The sequence below is a fragment of the Phalangium opilio genome, unplaced genomic scaffold (assembly GCF_054372755.1).
Source record: "Phalangium opilio isolate 3A_F unplaced genomic scaffold, DU_Popi_V2 ptg000352l_1, whole genome shotgun sequence".
In the NCBI taxonomy this organism is placed as follows: Eukaryota; Metazoa; Arthropoda; class Arachnida; order Opiliones; family Phalangiidae; genus Phalangium; species Phalangium opilio.
In genome coordinates, this window is record NW_028324228.1 from 5,260,327 (window position 1) to 5,277,351 (window position 17,025).

At 37.0% G+C, this 17,025-nt stretch overlaps 2 protein-coding genes across 2 annotated transcripts; both read right to left on the bottom strand.

Moving 5' to 3' along the window:
* Positions 1–1,705: 1,705 nt before the first annotated feature.
* On the bottom strand, positions 1,706–3,811 carry LOC149607122 (uncharacterized). Its single transcript, XM_089860479.1, has 6 exons — positions 3,566–3,811; positions 3,405–3,489; positions 2,626–3,060; positions 2,416–2,534; positions 2,159–2,286; positions 1,706–2,080 (listed from the first exon to the last, which is right to left on the bottom strand). Exons 3-6 carry the CDS (start codon positions 2,682–2,684, stop codon positions 1,937–1,939), a joined length of 450 nt encoding a protein of 149 aa, XP_089716605.1. The 5' UTR covers positions 2,685–3,060; positions 3,405–3,489; positions 3,566–3,811; the 3' UTR covers positions 1,706–1,936.
* Positions 3,812–9,011: 5,200 nt separating this feature from the next.
* Positions 9,012–10,733, bottom strand: LOC149607123 (uncharacterized). Its single transcript, XM_089860184.1, has 2 exons — positions 9,982–10,733; positions 9,012–9,274 (listed from the first exon to the last, which is right to left on the bottom strand). Exons 1-2 carry the CDS (start codon positions 10,391–10,393, stop codon positions 9,141–9,143), a joined length of 546 nt encoding a protein of 181 aa, XP_089716310.1. The 5' UTR covers positions 10,394–10,733; the 3' UTR covers positions 9,012–9,140.
* Between the last annotated feature and the right edge of the window lie 6,292 nt (positions 10,734–17,025).

Sequence of the window (17,025 nt, forward strand, 5' to 3'; positions counted from 1 at the left end):
TCAACATGAGTTCCGCCGGTGATGGACCGTCATTTACTGGTGTTCTTCGAAGCGTGACCATCATAGTTATATATTTTTTCTTCTTCTTCAACAAGAACATTGGGGCCCTAATTCAAGCGGGGCCCTGGGCTATAGCCCATATAGCCCTTGCCTTAAGATGGCACTGCTGTGAGTAACTTTAACCTTGGGTTGTTGATATAACTTAAACTTGGGTTGTAATCAGCTTTCGTTGGGTTTAAATATTACTGTTGGTAATGAATTTCTAATGGGTTGAAAACTAGACTTGGTTAGGTTTAAAATAACTTCATGATTAGTTGAAAAAAAAAACACTATGTTTGGTTGGTAATTACTGCATATTCGGTTGAAAACTACACTCACTTTAGTTAAAAACTACACTCACTTTAGTTGAAAACTACAATCACTTTAGTTGAAAACTACACTCACTTTAGTTGAAAACTACACTCACTTTAGTTGAAAACTACACTCACTTTAGTTGAAAACTACACTCACTTTAGTTGAAAACTACACTCACTTTAGTTGAAAACTACACTCACTTTAGTTGAAAACTACACTCACTTTAGTTGAAAACTACACTCACTTTAGTTGAAAACTACAATCACTTTAGTTGAAAACTACACTCACTTTAGTTGAAAACTACACTCTGTAAGGTTGAAAAGAACACCGAGTTTGGTTCAAAATTACTATACAAGGGTTGAAAAATCCACTGATTTTGGTTGGTAATTACTACATACTCGGTTGAAAAGAACACAGAATTGGGTTGAGAACTACGCTCCCTTGGGTTGAAAATAACTCTATAATTATTTGAAAAAAACACTAAATTTGGCTGAAAGTACCTATCCTCTTGGTGGAAATTAACTTACAATAGGTTAAAAATTACACTGGTTTTGGTTGGTAATTACTGCATAATAAGTTGGAAAAATAATCACTTGGGTTGAAAATTAAGGTATATTGGGGTAAATCGGGTGGAAAGGACACCACTCGTTTATGTCAAAAATCACTGCATATTGGATTGAAAGTAAATACAATTCTATGAAAAATAAATACAATTCTATGAAAAATAAATACAATTCTATGAAAAATAAATACAATTCTATGAAAAATAAATAAAATTCTATTAAAAATAAATACAATTCTATGAAAAATAAATACAATTCTATGAAAAATAAATACAATTCTATGAAAAATAAATACAATTCTATGAAAAATAAATACAATTCTATGAAAAATAAATACAATTCTATGAAAAATAAATACAATTCTATGAAAAATAAATACAATTCTATGAAAAATAAATACAATTCTATGAAAAATAAATACAATTCTATGAAAAATAAATACAATTCTATGAAAAATAAATACAATTCTATGAAAAATAAATACAATTCTATGAAAAATAAATACAATTCTATGAAAAATAAATACAATTCTATGAAAAATAAATACAATTCTATGAAAAATAAATACAATTCTATGAAAAATAAATACAATTCTATGAAAAATAAATACAATTCTATGAAAAATAAATACAATTCTATGAAAAATAAATACAATTCTATGAAAAATATGTTAATAGTTTAATATTACATAACCACATTTGAACATGATCTAACAGTTGCAAAAAGTCTCTTAACTGATAGGCTTGTCCCCGTGAATTAAAATTTTGTTATTTGTGAAAATTGGACATTTTGGTGTTAGTAAAAACGTTTTATCGAAACACTTGTTTTACATATCTCAAGTCGAAAATAAAAAATTGTTTTTAGTCCAAAAACGTCAGCCTCATAGATCGTATGGCGTTACAAACTTCTTTTTCTTCTTTGCCATAAATTTTATAGAACGAATCCTGTACTAGCTCCCACACACGATTACATTTTTGGGGATATCCCAAATCCAATACATAGAACAGTTTAAAGCAGCCTTAATTAAAGAGAAGCGCGCAAAAAAAGATATTTTCCACAACCACATAACACAACGAAGGGGCAAAGGGGTCACCGAAAGTGACGACATGTGGTTCTCCATTTCTATTTTTGTTTACATATTCTTCAATGGATTCAACCTCATCCTAGAAAGGTTTCAAAATGGAATAATAAAACTAAAATAGTCTCATGCAAATAAATAAACGTTACTACATTGAACATACCTTAACATTTACTATAAACGACGATTTGACGTCATCTTTTGATGGTTTTGTAGTTTTTTTACCAACCTTAAAGGTAAAACTAGGTACCAAATATGGAAGAACATAAAAACATGAGTGTTGTAAAATATCTGGAAGGTAAGAAAGCTATTAAACCGGCAGAAAAAGGAAATAACTATATATCTAATCGTTATTAAGACTTAGATAGTTTGAAATAATCCAAAGAACTTTTGACTTTCATAATATGAACTGTTAATTACCGTTGTCTACTGATTCTGGCAAAAACTTCAGTTGCCTTAAAACATTTTCTTTTACATCCACTAAAGATTGTTGCTTTATTTTTGAAGAGTATTTCTCCCAATTTATTATTAAGTTGTCACTGTGGTTGGGAAACATCAGAGCGAAATCTTGCTCAATGTACAAAATTAATTATCAGATAAATTAGGTGGACGTGAAAAAAAAACACCCACCTTCCCGGGTATGTCTTTGAATCTGGGGTACATAGTAAATATGTCCTCAACATTTGCATTCACATGACTTTTTATCCATTGCCGTCTACCAGCAGCAGTCAATTACATGTATTATTTCACCTGGCTATATGGAGTCGTGTGGGATTTTAGCCAATCATTCATTACTTCTATGTCAATTTTTTCTTCTGCTGGAGGCATTTCTGCTCATATGAAAATAAATTGGCTCGAGTAGCACTTGGTTCATACTGAGACTTGCTCATCACTTACAACCAAAAAAATCTATACCAGATATTTTTACTAGTCCTGAGGAGCATGGCTAGTCACAACTTTGTCCAATGGAAATTTGATTTTTTTTTACTTTTTTCTAACGTTTCTAAGACGCTTTTCGAGGTACAATGTTGCTGGACGGTTTTGTCCCCTTGAATACCACACCAACTATTATATAAAAATTGTAACACAGCTTTATAACAAAAATATTTAGTAAAATAAAAAAAGTTAACAGCTTAAAGATTGTATAGGTTATAGGTCAAAAAATATTATGGTTATTCCCAGTTGGAACCATACGTCTAATTTTTTATGATATAGTTTAACCTTTTCATGGCTGCGCTTCATGATTACTAGCGACAAACTTTACCAAGCCTATGGATTTGGATATTGATGGCAGTCTCTACAAAGGTAGCAGGCACACAGGGCAAACTAGGATAATTTCCTTATACTTCGTTCCAGTTAGAAATATTTATATTTTTTATGCTCTATAACATTGTTTTCTTTTTACTAACATGACCCAAATGATCTTTATCTTGAAAAATGGGGAATTCTTGTACAATACATTTAGAAAGTTCTGTTTTCAAGTTAACAGATGGGCTGTAATTGTTAATAATAATATAAATTATCTCGAAAATAAATATGGGTTTTCATATATATATACAAATTGACTTACTTTTGACCAAATTTCTCAATTAAATGCGAGACCAAAATCCTACATTATAAACGTCTCGACTTCAAAGATACAGGACCAGAGCTTAAATTAGCGCCCAATTCCTTGCCTTCAGGATGATTTAGAACTACAGCTTTCAAATCCTATGTAGAAAAATTGCTATTCCAACAGGCGTCAAATTTCATACGAGGGGCAGATCACTCCTCTCTTAGATCGGTCAATTATGATTTTATCATAACAATGATTTAATTGCTCACTTAACCACGGGAGTGACCATCCCCTCCATTTCATCAGCAACATAATTATTTACGAAGTTGGTTTGAACTGGGTTCCGGTCAATAATGGAACAATTTGGAGTCTCATTTTCAGTGTTGATAATTTCCTTAGGTTCAACTAGCTTATTACTCGATTTTGCTATCGTACTTTCAATTGTAGCATTAGGGGAACTTTTAAAATTGATCAGTGGAGGTTGATTAACAACCCCATAAGCTTCGCAAGACTGATTCATTTGCTTTACTAGATTTGAAAATTGAATATTAAACTATACAAATGTTAAAATTTGGTATGTCCAATTAAAGTGCTTTATTGAATATAAAAATGTAATAATGGTCTGAAGGGTCACATCCGCGTAACAAACATGTAAAGCAAACTGGGGACCACAAATCACACATTTTAAAATTTGGTATGTCCAATTAAAGTGGTTTATTGAAAGTAAAAATGTAATAATGGTCTTAAGGGTCATATCCGCGTAACAAAAATGAAGATAAAACTGGGGACCACACATATTTAAAAACCACATTAAGATATAATTTTCAAACCGAAAATATAAAAATGATCTATAATTAAGGGTGTCGCCTAACTGTCATGTAGGGCCAAGTGGGGACAACCATCTTGAATTTATGGGCATTTCTACTCCGATAATTAGCAGCAGCTTCAACTCGTTTTGAAATACACAATGTCAGTAATTAAAACAAGTTGGGAAACCAAAATAAACCTCTCCGAGCCGAGACGAATTTACTTTCTAAAGACAGGTCCACCAGCCAATGAGAAAAACCGGAAATACATAATTCAAATTGGCGAAATATTGCCAAGGTCTTTAGCAAAGGCTTAAGCGTTTAACAATTTCCTTTGTATCCTCCATAATTCTAATGAGGACCTAAAATATATCACTGAAGGGTGTATTTTACTTTCGGCTCACTCTGAACCGTTAACATCTCCTATAAGAGGAGGCGAAACAAGGTCATTTCTAGTTTAAATCTAGGGTATCTTATTTCACAGACCCAATCGTTTCAGCACTTGTGGATAGATGAAGAATTAACACCCATATTATCTAATGAATATAAGAAATGCGATTACACTATATATATAAATATAGTAAAGCTGAATTAAAAAGTAAACACCAAATTTGAAATGCTAATATCAAAAGATGTTCTTGGAATATTAAGATGAAACGGAGCTTTATAGCTACACAACTACTTAAAGAATCGTAATGCCGAAAAATATTTAAAATATTTCCATTTAATATTCTGCAAAAAGGAAATGTTATCGTTTTGTAAGAGATCTTATCATCCTACTCGCTTTATATTAACTTTGATGTGCGTGTAGTGTTTCGATTCGGATGCAATCTTCATTACTCGTTCTATATAAACTCTCACTTGTGTCATAGAAATAAGTTTATCTTAAATAATTAATTAAATATGAATGATATTAATTATTTTAATCGCCAGTAAATAACTTTAAAAATAGTTAAATCGTTTAAAATAAAGTTGTTCCTATTATCTTTCGAAACTTTGCTAATATTGACGTTTAAAGTGAAGGGTACCCCTCTTGCCCGCTTTTTTCAAATTTTGGGATATATATACGATTCGTTTCCATTATAATAATAGATAAAAACGCATTCGCGTGAACCGATGGTGGAAGCCCTGCCATTGGGAGGCTAGACGTTTCTCGTAACCCTAGCCGATCGCCGCGTATATCTTGAAACCAATAATAGATAAAAACGCATTCGCGTGAACCGATGGTGGAAGCCCTGCCATTGGGAGGCTAGACGTTTCTCGTAACCCTAGCCGATCGCCGCGTATATCTTGAAACCAAACGGTGACGAAGGAAAAGAAGCCGGAATGGACTGACTGGCGTCCATGTGGAATGGACAGACTGGCGTCCATGTGGAATGGACAAAGACCTGAAGATGGTGGTGCATAGAAGTTGGTGTCAATGTGGAATTGACGAAGAACAGCAGATGGTGGTGCATAGAAGCTGGTGCAAGGTGAAAGGAAAAGTTCAGGATACCTAACATTAGACCTTAAATTAACGGCCTCGTTTAGAAGATATCGAAATGATTGATAAAAAAAAATATAATTTCCCTAATTACGATTAAAATCCAATTAATTGACCCAAAAATTGAAGAGAGTAGCCGCGCCATTTTTTAAAGTCACGTGATAAACTCGCACACACGCCGTTATTGGCCAAATGGCTAGCGAATAGGAAAGTTAGATTTCTCTACTGCAGACGACGATATTTATTGATATATTCAAGGTTGACTTTCAGCATAGTCCACTAGATCACGCACATCACGACGCAAGCTGCTCGCGCTATAGAAGCGCGTTCAATCGGCCAAAAAGTGCAACTTTTGGATTCTTGGCGAGAAATTCGAAGTTAGCGAAAATTAACATTAAGTTCTATGGGATGAGGAAGGTTTTTTGGCCAGATCCTCTGTCCTATTGATCGAAATGACCTGAAATTTCAATGAGACGTGTGTTTTGACGTGTTTTATTAATCTTAAAAGGATTCAAGCTTCTAGAGTGGATAGCTTTTTAGAAAAAAAATTATTTTCATAGACAATATGATGGGTTCAGTGCTAAGAATGAATATATCGTCAGATCTACTGGTCCAAATGTCCTGAAATCTTAATGAGAGGTGTGTTACAATCGTTTCTATTATATTAAAAAGGATTCAAGCTTTAATAGTGGATAATTATTTTAATAAAAATTTAGTTCCAATGTCATAATTTTAAACTAAGTACTTAATGCACTATATCTTTGGATCTAATGGCCCAAATGTCCCGAAAATTTAATTAGAGGTATGTTACAATCGATTATATTTAAAAAAAATTTCGGTATCTTCTAAACGAGGCCGTTAATTTAAGGTCTAATGTTAGGTATCCTGAACTTTTCCTTGAAATTGACGAAGATCAGAAGATGTTTGTGCTAGGAAGCTAGCAAGTACAGACTAGTGTCCATGTGGAGTGGACGAAACCCAAAGCTGGTGGTGTTGGAACTCAAGTAGAATAGCCAGAGGAGACAAATCCAAATTTCCGTGAACTGTCAATGCAGTCCGGAAATTGGGAACACGTTTGCTCCGATACGTAAACTGCGAACGCGGTCACGTGGGCCGTGACAGACACACAGACACACAGACAGACAGTCACACAGAGACGGCCGGTGTAATACCTCTCCGTGACATACGTCACTCGGAGAGGTAAAAATCTGTGTTTTGGAACAACATAATTACTGTCATCATTACAGTCAAAGCTGTTGCATAATTGTAATGGGGTGTAATCAACTATGTCATAAACCGACTTTAGCTCAAGCCTAGTAGGTTTTTCCAGCGATACTCGAAAGGCATAATAATGGCGTTCAAAAGTCAGTGTCTGATGATGTGAAATAATAAATTTGAAAGATTGCTGTCTTGTTATTATGACGTGTTCTATCTTTCCAAAAAGAGGCAAGTTGTCATTTGACACTTGATTTCCTGGCTTATAAGTAATACCATGGTATTTCACCCAATTACAACACCCTACATCGTCGTATATTGATATTTTAAGCAATTTCGCGAAATCTCTGCTATGATTCAAACTAACCACCAGTGCATTACGGCAACCTCCGAATTCCGTAGCCCTTTCATCAAACGCCATATTATTTCGGCAATTGTAAGCAAACATCATTTGATGTCTGTAAGCAAGAGATTTAGTTATGTTTTTGAAGTTACAGATGATGTGAGCATAAATCTTGAAAAAGTTATAATTGGCTTCAAAACGAATCACTCCAACTCTACTTAATGGACCTATCTTACTAATGCATTCAGTATATTGTAGCATGAAATGAATGGAGCGCTCAGGGAATAACTTCAAAAAGTATTCGTGGTGGTCAGAAATAATTTGAGAGAGAAAGCGAAGATGCCCTTCAAATATAAGAGGTGAAAATATCATATCCGTGCAATCCAGGAGCATAAGCAACAATTCATAAAATTTATGATCAGCTGGAACTAAATCCCCAATCAAAAATTGCAAATATCGTAATAAACACGATAACTGCGATGCAGTCGGCCCTGTCGCACCATCTGGGTTTTTAACATATTTTTTGAAATTGGCGAAGGTTTGCTTTTTGAATCTGGACCAAATGAGAAATTAGATATTCGAGAGTTCAGAATGTCCAAAGTTAAATGTATCTCAGAAATGAGTTTTCCTAAATTAGTTTTATTTCCAAAGGCCCAATTCCTTCTAGGATGTCGTGCATTATATCGGGCACGAAATTGGGAGTTACATGAAAGTGGGCGTGCTTATTTAAAGGACAATCCCTTTTTATCGCAGTTTCTGAGGGGCAGTTCATAGCTGCATCTTCCCCTATCTCGCAACAATTCACGGTCAAACGTGGTTTGAGAGCGCAAATGATCTCGATGAATCTTACAAAACCGACAAGGATAATTGGCAGCAAAGCCTTCAACGAAACCTAACAGTGAATGTATACCTAAGTTATCACCTGCCACTTGGGCCAAGTATGGATAAATTTTAGTACACGGATTACAATCAATTATTACTCCAGTTGTTTCTAGTTCTTTAAATTCCTCGTAAATATGTTCGAGAATGATATCCATTCTAGAAAACTTAAGGTAGGATGACTTGCATAAGGCTAGCAAGAAGCAATTATTTAGAGTGGAGTTGAACTCCGTTTCAAAATTTTCAAAGGGGTTACATACTTCATCAAACAATTTAAATAGATCAGCCAAGCCTTCCATAGATATTGCCTGACTAGGTTGAAGCAGGGATAGATTTATGGTTGAAGATAATTTTTTAAAACATTTTTCAAATAAATTACAATATCTTCAATGAGACCCCTGACGCTCGTAATTACAGTTTGAACGGTCGTAGTTGTTATAGAGGATGATGATTTAAGTTTGCAGATAAACTGAACGGCTATATTTTTAATAGTTTCTAATGATAGTGAATTTAATGGTTCACCCTTTTGTACTAATTCATTAACATTAGGGGGCCCGTTAACGGTGTTTAATGAAATATGAGCCCCTGACGTTATATTTTCACTAGTACAGGGGGCAGGTTCAGTAAAAGGAGCCGAGCTTTGCTTATGACTTTTCGCAAGGTGGCGTTTTAGAGTGTGAAAATAAAAGTATGATTGACTACAATTATCTTCCACACAATGAAATAGCCCAACACCATCATTCATAGCATGAAAATTTCGTAAGTGGTAAATTAAATCATTTGGACTGCCTCAAATTTCTTTTTTACATTTGAAACATGTGAACCCCATAATTTTTGTAAATACAAAACACTTGACGAAAAAAATTAACCTTGCGATATTTCTTCCAAGAGCTTTCCATGTAAATTCAGAAATTTCATTCTTGGTCCAATGGGTGTTATTATTTCCTTAACGTATTCGGCAGTTAGCATGAAGAAGATTTCTTCGTCAATTCCATTGTCTAAAAAATAGCAAGGGTGAATTTGCGAATTACTGTAGTAGAATCTGCTCGAGAGGTTGGACATTTTCGAATTTATGGTTTTTACAATGACACAACCCAAGATTGAATGTTGATTTTGAGAAGGTTCAATATGTCCCAATTACTGAGATAAAATAGGAATTGGATGCAAATCGAAGTTTCACTCACACAATGAAGCATTCTCAACATTTTCTCTTAATACCCGGAGTTTTGAGTCATTTTGATGGAAGGTACAACCAACAACAGTGAAAGTCGGACTGTAGTGTAGTTCTTAAATTCTTAATGATAGAGAGTTTAAAAAATTCTAAGACTCTTAATGATAGAGAGTTTAAGAAATTCTAAGAAATTCTAAGACTCTTAATGATAGAGAGTTTAAGAAATTCTAAGACTCTTAATGATAGAGAGTTTAAGAAATTCTAGGACTCTTAATGATAGAGGGTTTAAGAAACTGTTAAGACTCTTAATGATAGAGGGTTTAAGAAACTGTTAAGACTCTTAATGATAGATAAAATTATCCAAGTATACTTGAAGACCCCACGATTTTAATTTCTGTTTCACAAAGTCATCCATGGTCAAACCATTAATTGGAAGAAATCTTTATCATACACTAGTTAATAATACAATAAAAAATAACATTCCTCAGATTTAATTCAAGCTTTCAATATTCTGACTTTAAAATAAAAACTCACCATTTATTATAAGTAAAATTTTGGGTTTTACACGATTTGGCCACTTAATTAAAGGTGCACGCGCCCGTTGGAAGTTGCTCCGAATGACTCGACCCGTTAAGTTTATATGTAAACTTGCAAAGTGCACTAAATGCGCCTGTGCCCGATGGTCGTACCGCACGTAAACAGATTTTTTTCGACGCCCGTTTACCGCTCTACTACGGAATGTTACTGTGCTGTTGCAATAGCTAAAGTCCCATCCCAATATTAAAGGGGGGAGGTTGGGGTCCACAGCAGGGGTAGTTACAGGTTTTCGCGAGAAAAGCCTTTCTCGTCGGAACACACCCTCTATCGGTGCGCTGTGGGACGGTTTTGACCACCCTTTTGATATTTGACTATAGAGTAATGTCAGTTCTACGTATGCAAACGTCATACCCTTCTATTTCTTAGCTAAGTGTCATCCCCCCTACCAGACGCATACAGTATCCCCTCTTACAAAAGCGCGCCTATAGGGAGGGATACACCGTCTACTCCCCTCTCTACCGACACTACTCTATTGGAGGCTTGGTAGAGTGCTCCATCGAAAAGGAAGTACAATAAACTTCAAAAACCTTAGGCTCAAAACACAAAATTTTATTCACATTATAACATCGATTAATCGGAATCAAATTCGAACATCCTTTCGCTGTCTTCCGTGTAATTTTCTCGAATGGAAGCAAAACTATCCTCCAAATCACTGCAGTCTCCGTTTGTGTTTCAACACTATTTATAGTATATATATATAAACAGAAGTGTATTATTATATGAACTTCTGATAAATAAACAATTATAACGATTTAATCATTTATGGTTGAATGAAAAAAATTGCTTCAGATTGATCGGGTATAATAAGTTCTAAAAGCATGTAATTTTTAAACTTTAACATTAATTATCCAATTTTTCGAGAAAAAAATACATTTTACTTTGCCTATATAATTACATTTTTGAATATTAAACTGAAAACCAGGAAGAATAAGTTCATTTTTGAATATTCAACTGAAAACTAGGAAGAATAACTTCATTTTTGAATATTCAACTGAAAACCAGGAAGATAAGTTCATTTTTGAAAATTCAACAGAAAACCAGGAAGAATAAGTTCATTTTTGAATATTCAACTGAAAATCAGGAAGAATAAGTTCATTTTTGAATATTCAACTGAAAACCAGGAAGAATAAGTTCATTTTTGAATATTCAACTGAAAACTAGGAAGAATAAGTTAATTTTTGAATATTCAACTGAAAACCAGGAAGATAAGTTCATTTTTGAAAATTCAACAGAAAACCAGGAAGAATAAGTTCATTTTTAAATATTCAACTGAAAACCAGGAAGAATAAGTTCATTTTTGAATATTCAACTGAAAACCAGGAAGAATAAGTTCATTTTTGAATATTCAACTGAAAACCAGGAAGGTAATTTGAAGGTCTCCGAAAAAATATCACAAAAACGCATGTCTAAAGGGCCTTTCACAATAGCCAGTTTTTTACATGGAACTAGTTGAAACAATTAGATGGCCCAACTCACACGGTTATCAAAAATTAAAGAATCATTCTTCCAATTTTTAAAAGGCCAGTAATCATGCGTTGTCACACATGTCTTCACGTACGGTTTAATACTTTGAAATGATCGCGGTTTGCTCAGTTGACCATTCGCAAGCCTTGGCCTAAAATCATCGGTATTTACAATTAATTTGAAAACTACATGGAAAATAACCGTATTTTTTCAGTGAAGGTGGTTTAGGTCACAATTATTTCAGAGCAGAATTGAGAAAATAAATTTTCGTTCTTATTCTGATCAGATTTCGGAAACCAATCCCTATCAAGTGGGGTAAACATCATAAGGTGCCTCTCATCAAATTCTAGTAGTTGGTGCTACGATTTTAATTAGCAAACTCGACCAATTTTCTGTCACACGAACCAACAAGTTCAAGTTGACTCAATTCAAACTAAAAAATGGTTCGTGTGAAAAGCCCTTTAGAAAGACGGCGACACTACGATAACATCTCTATTCCCATTTCCCTCGAAAATCGGTAGAAACTAGCAAAATGCACCTGCGTATTTCGAAATAGAGCAGTTTTACAACACTACCATAATTGTTTTTCAGGAGTATAAGGAATGCGAAACAGCGATTTCTTTCTTGGAAATTGAAGGCCAACCCTTTCTTCCTTATACAAATAGAACCCCGTCCCGAAAAAGGTAGATTGAAAGAATGGAAACTCTCATCCTATAGTCACTAAGCAACTTCTTCAAAGTTAGTTTGGCCAAATTTACCATTGAAATGCCGGTTTACCAATAGGAATTTGAACCAAACTAAGACTGGAATAACTGAAGATGCTAAAAATTTCACCTTTTCTTTTTGCGCTGGTTCTTCGCGTGTACAATAAAATTCAAATCTTCTTTCAGCTCATTTATTTCCTCTCTCTGTTCTTCCATTTTTTCTTTCGGTTTCATTGTTTCTTCTTTTTGTTTCAATATAGTATCTTTAAAGCCTGCAAATATTTTTTTTTTCATATCTAAAGTTCACTTTCAGGCTTTCATATTTTTGGCGACAATTGGTGGTGACTTTGGGGGTTATATTCCCTTTAAAAGTAAATAATGCGAAAATTTAACATTACCATCAACTTGTTTCATGTGTAGTTGTTCTTGTAGTTGCTTTTCGCCATATTTCTCTGATACATAGATGTTAAATTCTCGATTTAGTTGAAAATGCTTTACGTCTTTTGCTAAAAAGGAAACAGAGATTTAAAATCCATAAAAAGGTAAACGTTGCTAAATACGATTACTAAATTTTATTACTAATTAGACGTTACAAAAATTGCAAGTATAATTCAAACTGTACCTTTAAGTTCTCGCCGCATCTCCCTTTTTATTTCCTCTAATTTCCGCTGCAAACTTTCAATCTTTTGAGAATCAGATTTTGCTACCCAATAAAACGTTTTCAAATTAAAAATAATTTAAATCTCGTTGTTAATTTATGCTAACTACTTACTTTTGATAGCCATCCAAGATTTCAAACCCCTCCAAACTTTAAATGTTTACAATAAATTCAAAACGCCCTTGAAATGATTTCATTTAAATTCCCCAAAAATATAAAATAGAAGCAACACAAATTCATTAGCGAAAATCTTTGGCGTGTCAAAGATTTTCGCAAAGATTGCAGCCTCGCAGCCAATCAGAGATCTTCTGGTTGGCGCAGACGCAGTGTATTCGAGATATTTTCACGAAAACAAATATGTCTCCGGTTAATAGGCCTAGTATTTCTCGTAAACGACCGGAAATCGACAACTATTTTCGTTTTTACTACTTAATCACCGGAAAAGAAAATGCACGAGAAAAAGAATATGGGTTCGCGAAGATTTTGCGTAGAGAAAGAGCTGGTAATTACCATAATTTAACTCCAAAACTTTAGTTATATAAAAAGCTTTATGCTGATTCCCATATGTTCAATATTGTTGAATAACCCCTTCTCAGTTTTATTGTTTATTAATATCTGAAGTTAACCCGGATATAATATTCAGCCCTTGAAGCTCTCGGATATGCTGCGAAGTTTGTCAAAACGAGGGCATACCTTAGCGAATAGTGTAAGCTATCCGAGCGAAGCGATGCAGCGCGCGCGCGAGCGTTACGTAGCTTGCGACGCGAAAAAAAAGCCATAGTGTGGACTAACCTTTAAAGAAGAAGTGATTATGCCCACCCAGTTACGCAGTGAGTCAGTAACGTTACTTCCTTTGAGTAGCTTCCTAGTTCTCACGTCTAAAAAAGCTTTCGTTTTTCGTCACCCATTACGCTTAGCTTCGGTTGGCTGCTAGCAATCTGCCACAATGGAGCAGTATCAAAAAGACAAAGATGCATATAATGCAATTATAACGGAAGTTTCGTTCTCACTCCAAGCATATTCTAGAATGCCAAAGGAAAACGGAATTATTTAATGCCTATCGGTACTGATATTCGGCCTGCTAAACTCTCATTGAATGAACGTTAGAGTATTGCATTTTTCGACATTGTTCATAAATAACCCGATAAAAACCGGGTTTTTATGTCCAGTTTTTTGGATCGGTTAAACCGGCCATTTATGTTAATTGGTTAACCGAAAACCGGTTTTTTTGGGTAATTTGGCATCCCTAATTCTTACAAATAATCTTAATAAAACGTTAACCACCTTAAAATTGTGCATGATTATATTTTATAGCAGGAATGAATGGAGGGGAGTTGGAATGGCTAAGGTCAAATCATAATTGGCGTGAAATGATCTTGGAAACATCTGGTGTGGCTTATTTTAAGTTCGCGACGTCATAGACTGACGAAATACGATTATTTCCCGCTTAAATATTTTCATTAGCTGCCAAAAAAGTGAAAATTCTTCTGCTAACTCCACCCTCTATCCGCTCGGTCCCTAGTTTGAAACGACTAGACATTTACCGCCTTCAGGAGATGGCTAAGCCGACGATGGGGGAGGAGCTACAATTAAAAAAAAAAAAAACAAGGCCTCGCCATATGTTTCCACCATCAAGGGAACACCGGGAGCCCCTTTAGCCATTCCAACCCCCCTCCATACATTCCTGTTTATAGATATTGGTTCGAAATTGTCTAGAAAAACGATGTAAAATTACGTGCCCAGAACGCAAAACCTCTTGGAAACAATGATAATATTGTAACCCTCCATAGAGATTTACTAAATAGGGAGATTCTCCCGAGGGCCATAAAAATGAATTAAAGACAACTTACTTTAATTATCCAAAACAGAAGAAAATCTTCTAGACATTATTGATGTAAAAATTACTAAGGGATAATGTTATGTATATACAATACGTGAACCGCGGTACAGATGGCGCCACGCTCTCCACATATAGAGGCGCTTCCCTATATTCCGCGTGTGAGGAAGCGAACACGCGCCATTCGGGCTCCCGGCCTCACCGTAGACACACGCGCGTAATACATGTATCAATTCATAGTTATAACACTCAATAAACCATATCGTTACTGAAATAGACTAGTTGTTTCTCAGTTATTATATAGAGTTAACAGAACATAAAATTGGCGACGGAGATGGGATTTGTCTAAGCGTTTTTCCAGACAAAGTGCGTTTCCCACCCGTTTCGTAGCTCAGGTTTTCCGTCCCTACACAAAGGGTCCTCGCCGCTACTACCTTTCGCGCCTACGGCCGCCATTACCGCTCCGAATCCGCCACCTCGGGTTTTCCACCCAGTTTTTACACATCGCGACGCGTTTTCTCCCTCCGTTTCGGGCCGTCCATTCCGCTTTCCACCACATAACGAGACTATGGGGTCGTTTGGTCTTTTACCTACGTTCGATGAGCATGCTGATTCATGGAATAAATATGCCCAAAGGTTAGATGCTTATTTTATTGCCAATGAGATTACTTCGGCCGGGCGGAAGGCCGGTATTCTGCGTACTGCACTCTCGGCCCGTACCCATGATATGCTGGTGGAACTGTACCATCCCGTGGAGATAAGCACGAAGACCTATGATGAACTGAAGCTTTCCCTGGCAACACACTTTGATCCAAAGCCCTCACGCATTATCGAGCGCTACCACTTCAATAGCCGCAGCCGCAACCCTGACGAAACCGTGCAAATGTATATCACAGAGCTCCGCAAACTGAGCAAACACTGCGAATTCACGGGCTCCCTACTCGACGAACTAATCCTTGACCGTTTGGTCTGCGGCATCAACGACACAGGGATGCAACAACGTTTGTTTGCAGAGGAGGACAGCAAACTGACCTTGGAGAGCGCCACCAAAATGCTGGTGGCTATGGAGAACGCCGCACGTAATACCCTCATTATCCAGCAGCAAAACGGTTCGGGTACGGGCGTCCATCGCATCCATCAACCCCAGCACGCTCGACCGCCTCCCATACGGAAACCGCAATCGCACCCCACATCGGGTGGGGGTTCCCCCAGCTTGAACACTAGCGTTACCGTTCCTAAACCACGCGGCAAAGTTGTCAATGGCCGTTTCCGTGTGGATGCAAATGCTTGCATCCGCTGCGCTGGTGTTGGGCATAAAGGTAGTGAGTGCCCACACCTTTCTGCCATTTGTGCTTTATGCCATAAGTCAGGCCACGTGGCTCGTGGCTGTCTACTTACGTTTGGGGGAAACGCTGCAACTCCTGGACTTCGGCGATTGCCACCGCCATATCGAGCGCACCGAATTGAAACCGAATCGCCTGACTACTCGCAGGACGCCGACGATGATGCCACGAACCATTTAAGTTCCGATGCCCAGCACCAATACCGTACCCACGACGAGTACCTGGACTGTCCCATTTATCACGTGGACGTTGCAACTGCAGCGGCTACGGCGCCTAGTCAGGTGATACCCACGCCGCCACCCGAAACGCTTACCTGCACCGTCAATGGCCAGCCTATCGACTTCGAGATGGATACCGGTTCCGGCCACGCGATGATCACCGCCGCTGTTTATCACGCCCTGCCAAATCGCGCGGAATTGGTCCCCTTTGCCTTAAATCTCCGTTCCTACTCGGGTAACGTAGTGGACGTTTTGGGGCAATTGTCGGTTCACGTACAGTACGCGGGTCGCCATGCCACGTTACCATTGCTCGTGGTGAACGGCCCTGGCCCCAACCTTTGCGGTCGCACCTGGATATACTCCGCCCTGGATATCCTACCCTCGTTACAGGGCCCGCCGGTCCATCAGCTGTCGCTTCCCCGGCCTGCTTTACCATCTTCTGCCGCCTCCACCCTGGAGCAGATCTTAGCCACTCATCAAGCGGTTTTCTCGCCCGGCGTAGGCAAACTCAAGGGCCTACAAGTCCACCTCCACGTCAAGCCCGACGCTGTCCCGGTCTTTTGCAAGGCCCGATCCATTCCCTATGCGCGAGCCGCTGCCGTGGAGACCGAAATCCGGCGCATGGAACGTGAGGGTATCATCGAAGAAATCCACCACTCTGACTGGGCATCTCCCATAGTTCCCGTCCAGAAAAAGGAAGCAGGCGCCATTCGCATTTGCGGCGATTTTAAATCCACCCTTAACCCGCAACTCAATG

Coding starts and splice junctions, on each gene's coding strand:
- LOC149607123 (XM_089860184.1), bottom strand. CDS start 10,393: ATGACGTTTGCATACGTAGAACTGACATTACTCTATAGTCAAATATCA. Junction 9,275..9,981: donor AATTTTACTTATAATAAATG/GTGAGTTTTTAT, acceptor GCTATTTTTTAG/ACAATGGAATTGACGAAGAA.
- LOC149607122 (XM_089860479.1), bottom strand. CDS start 2,684: ATGCAAATGTTGAGGACATATTTACTATGTACCCCAGATTCAAAGACA. Junction 2,535..2,625: donor TCAAAGACATACCCGGGAAG/GTGGGTGTTTTT, acceptor TCCCAACCACAG/TGACAACTTAATAATAAATT. Junction 2,287..2,415: donor GCCAGAATCAGTAGACAACG/GTAATTAACAGT, acceptor CTTACCTTCCAG/ATATTTTACAACACTCATGT.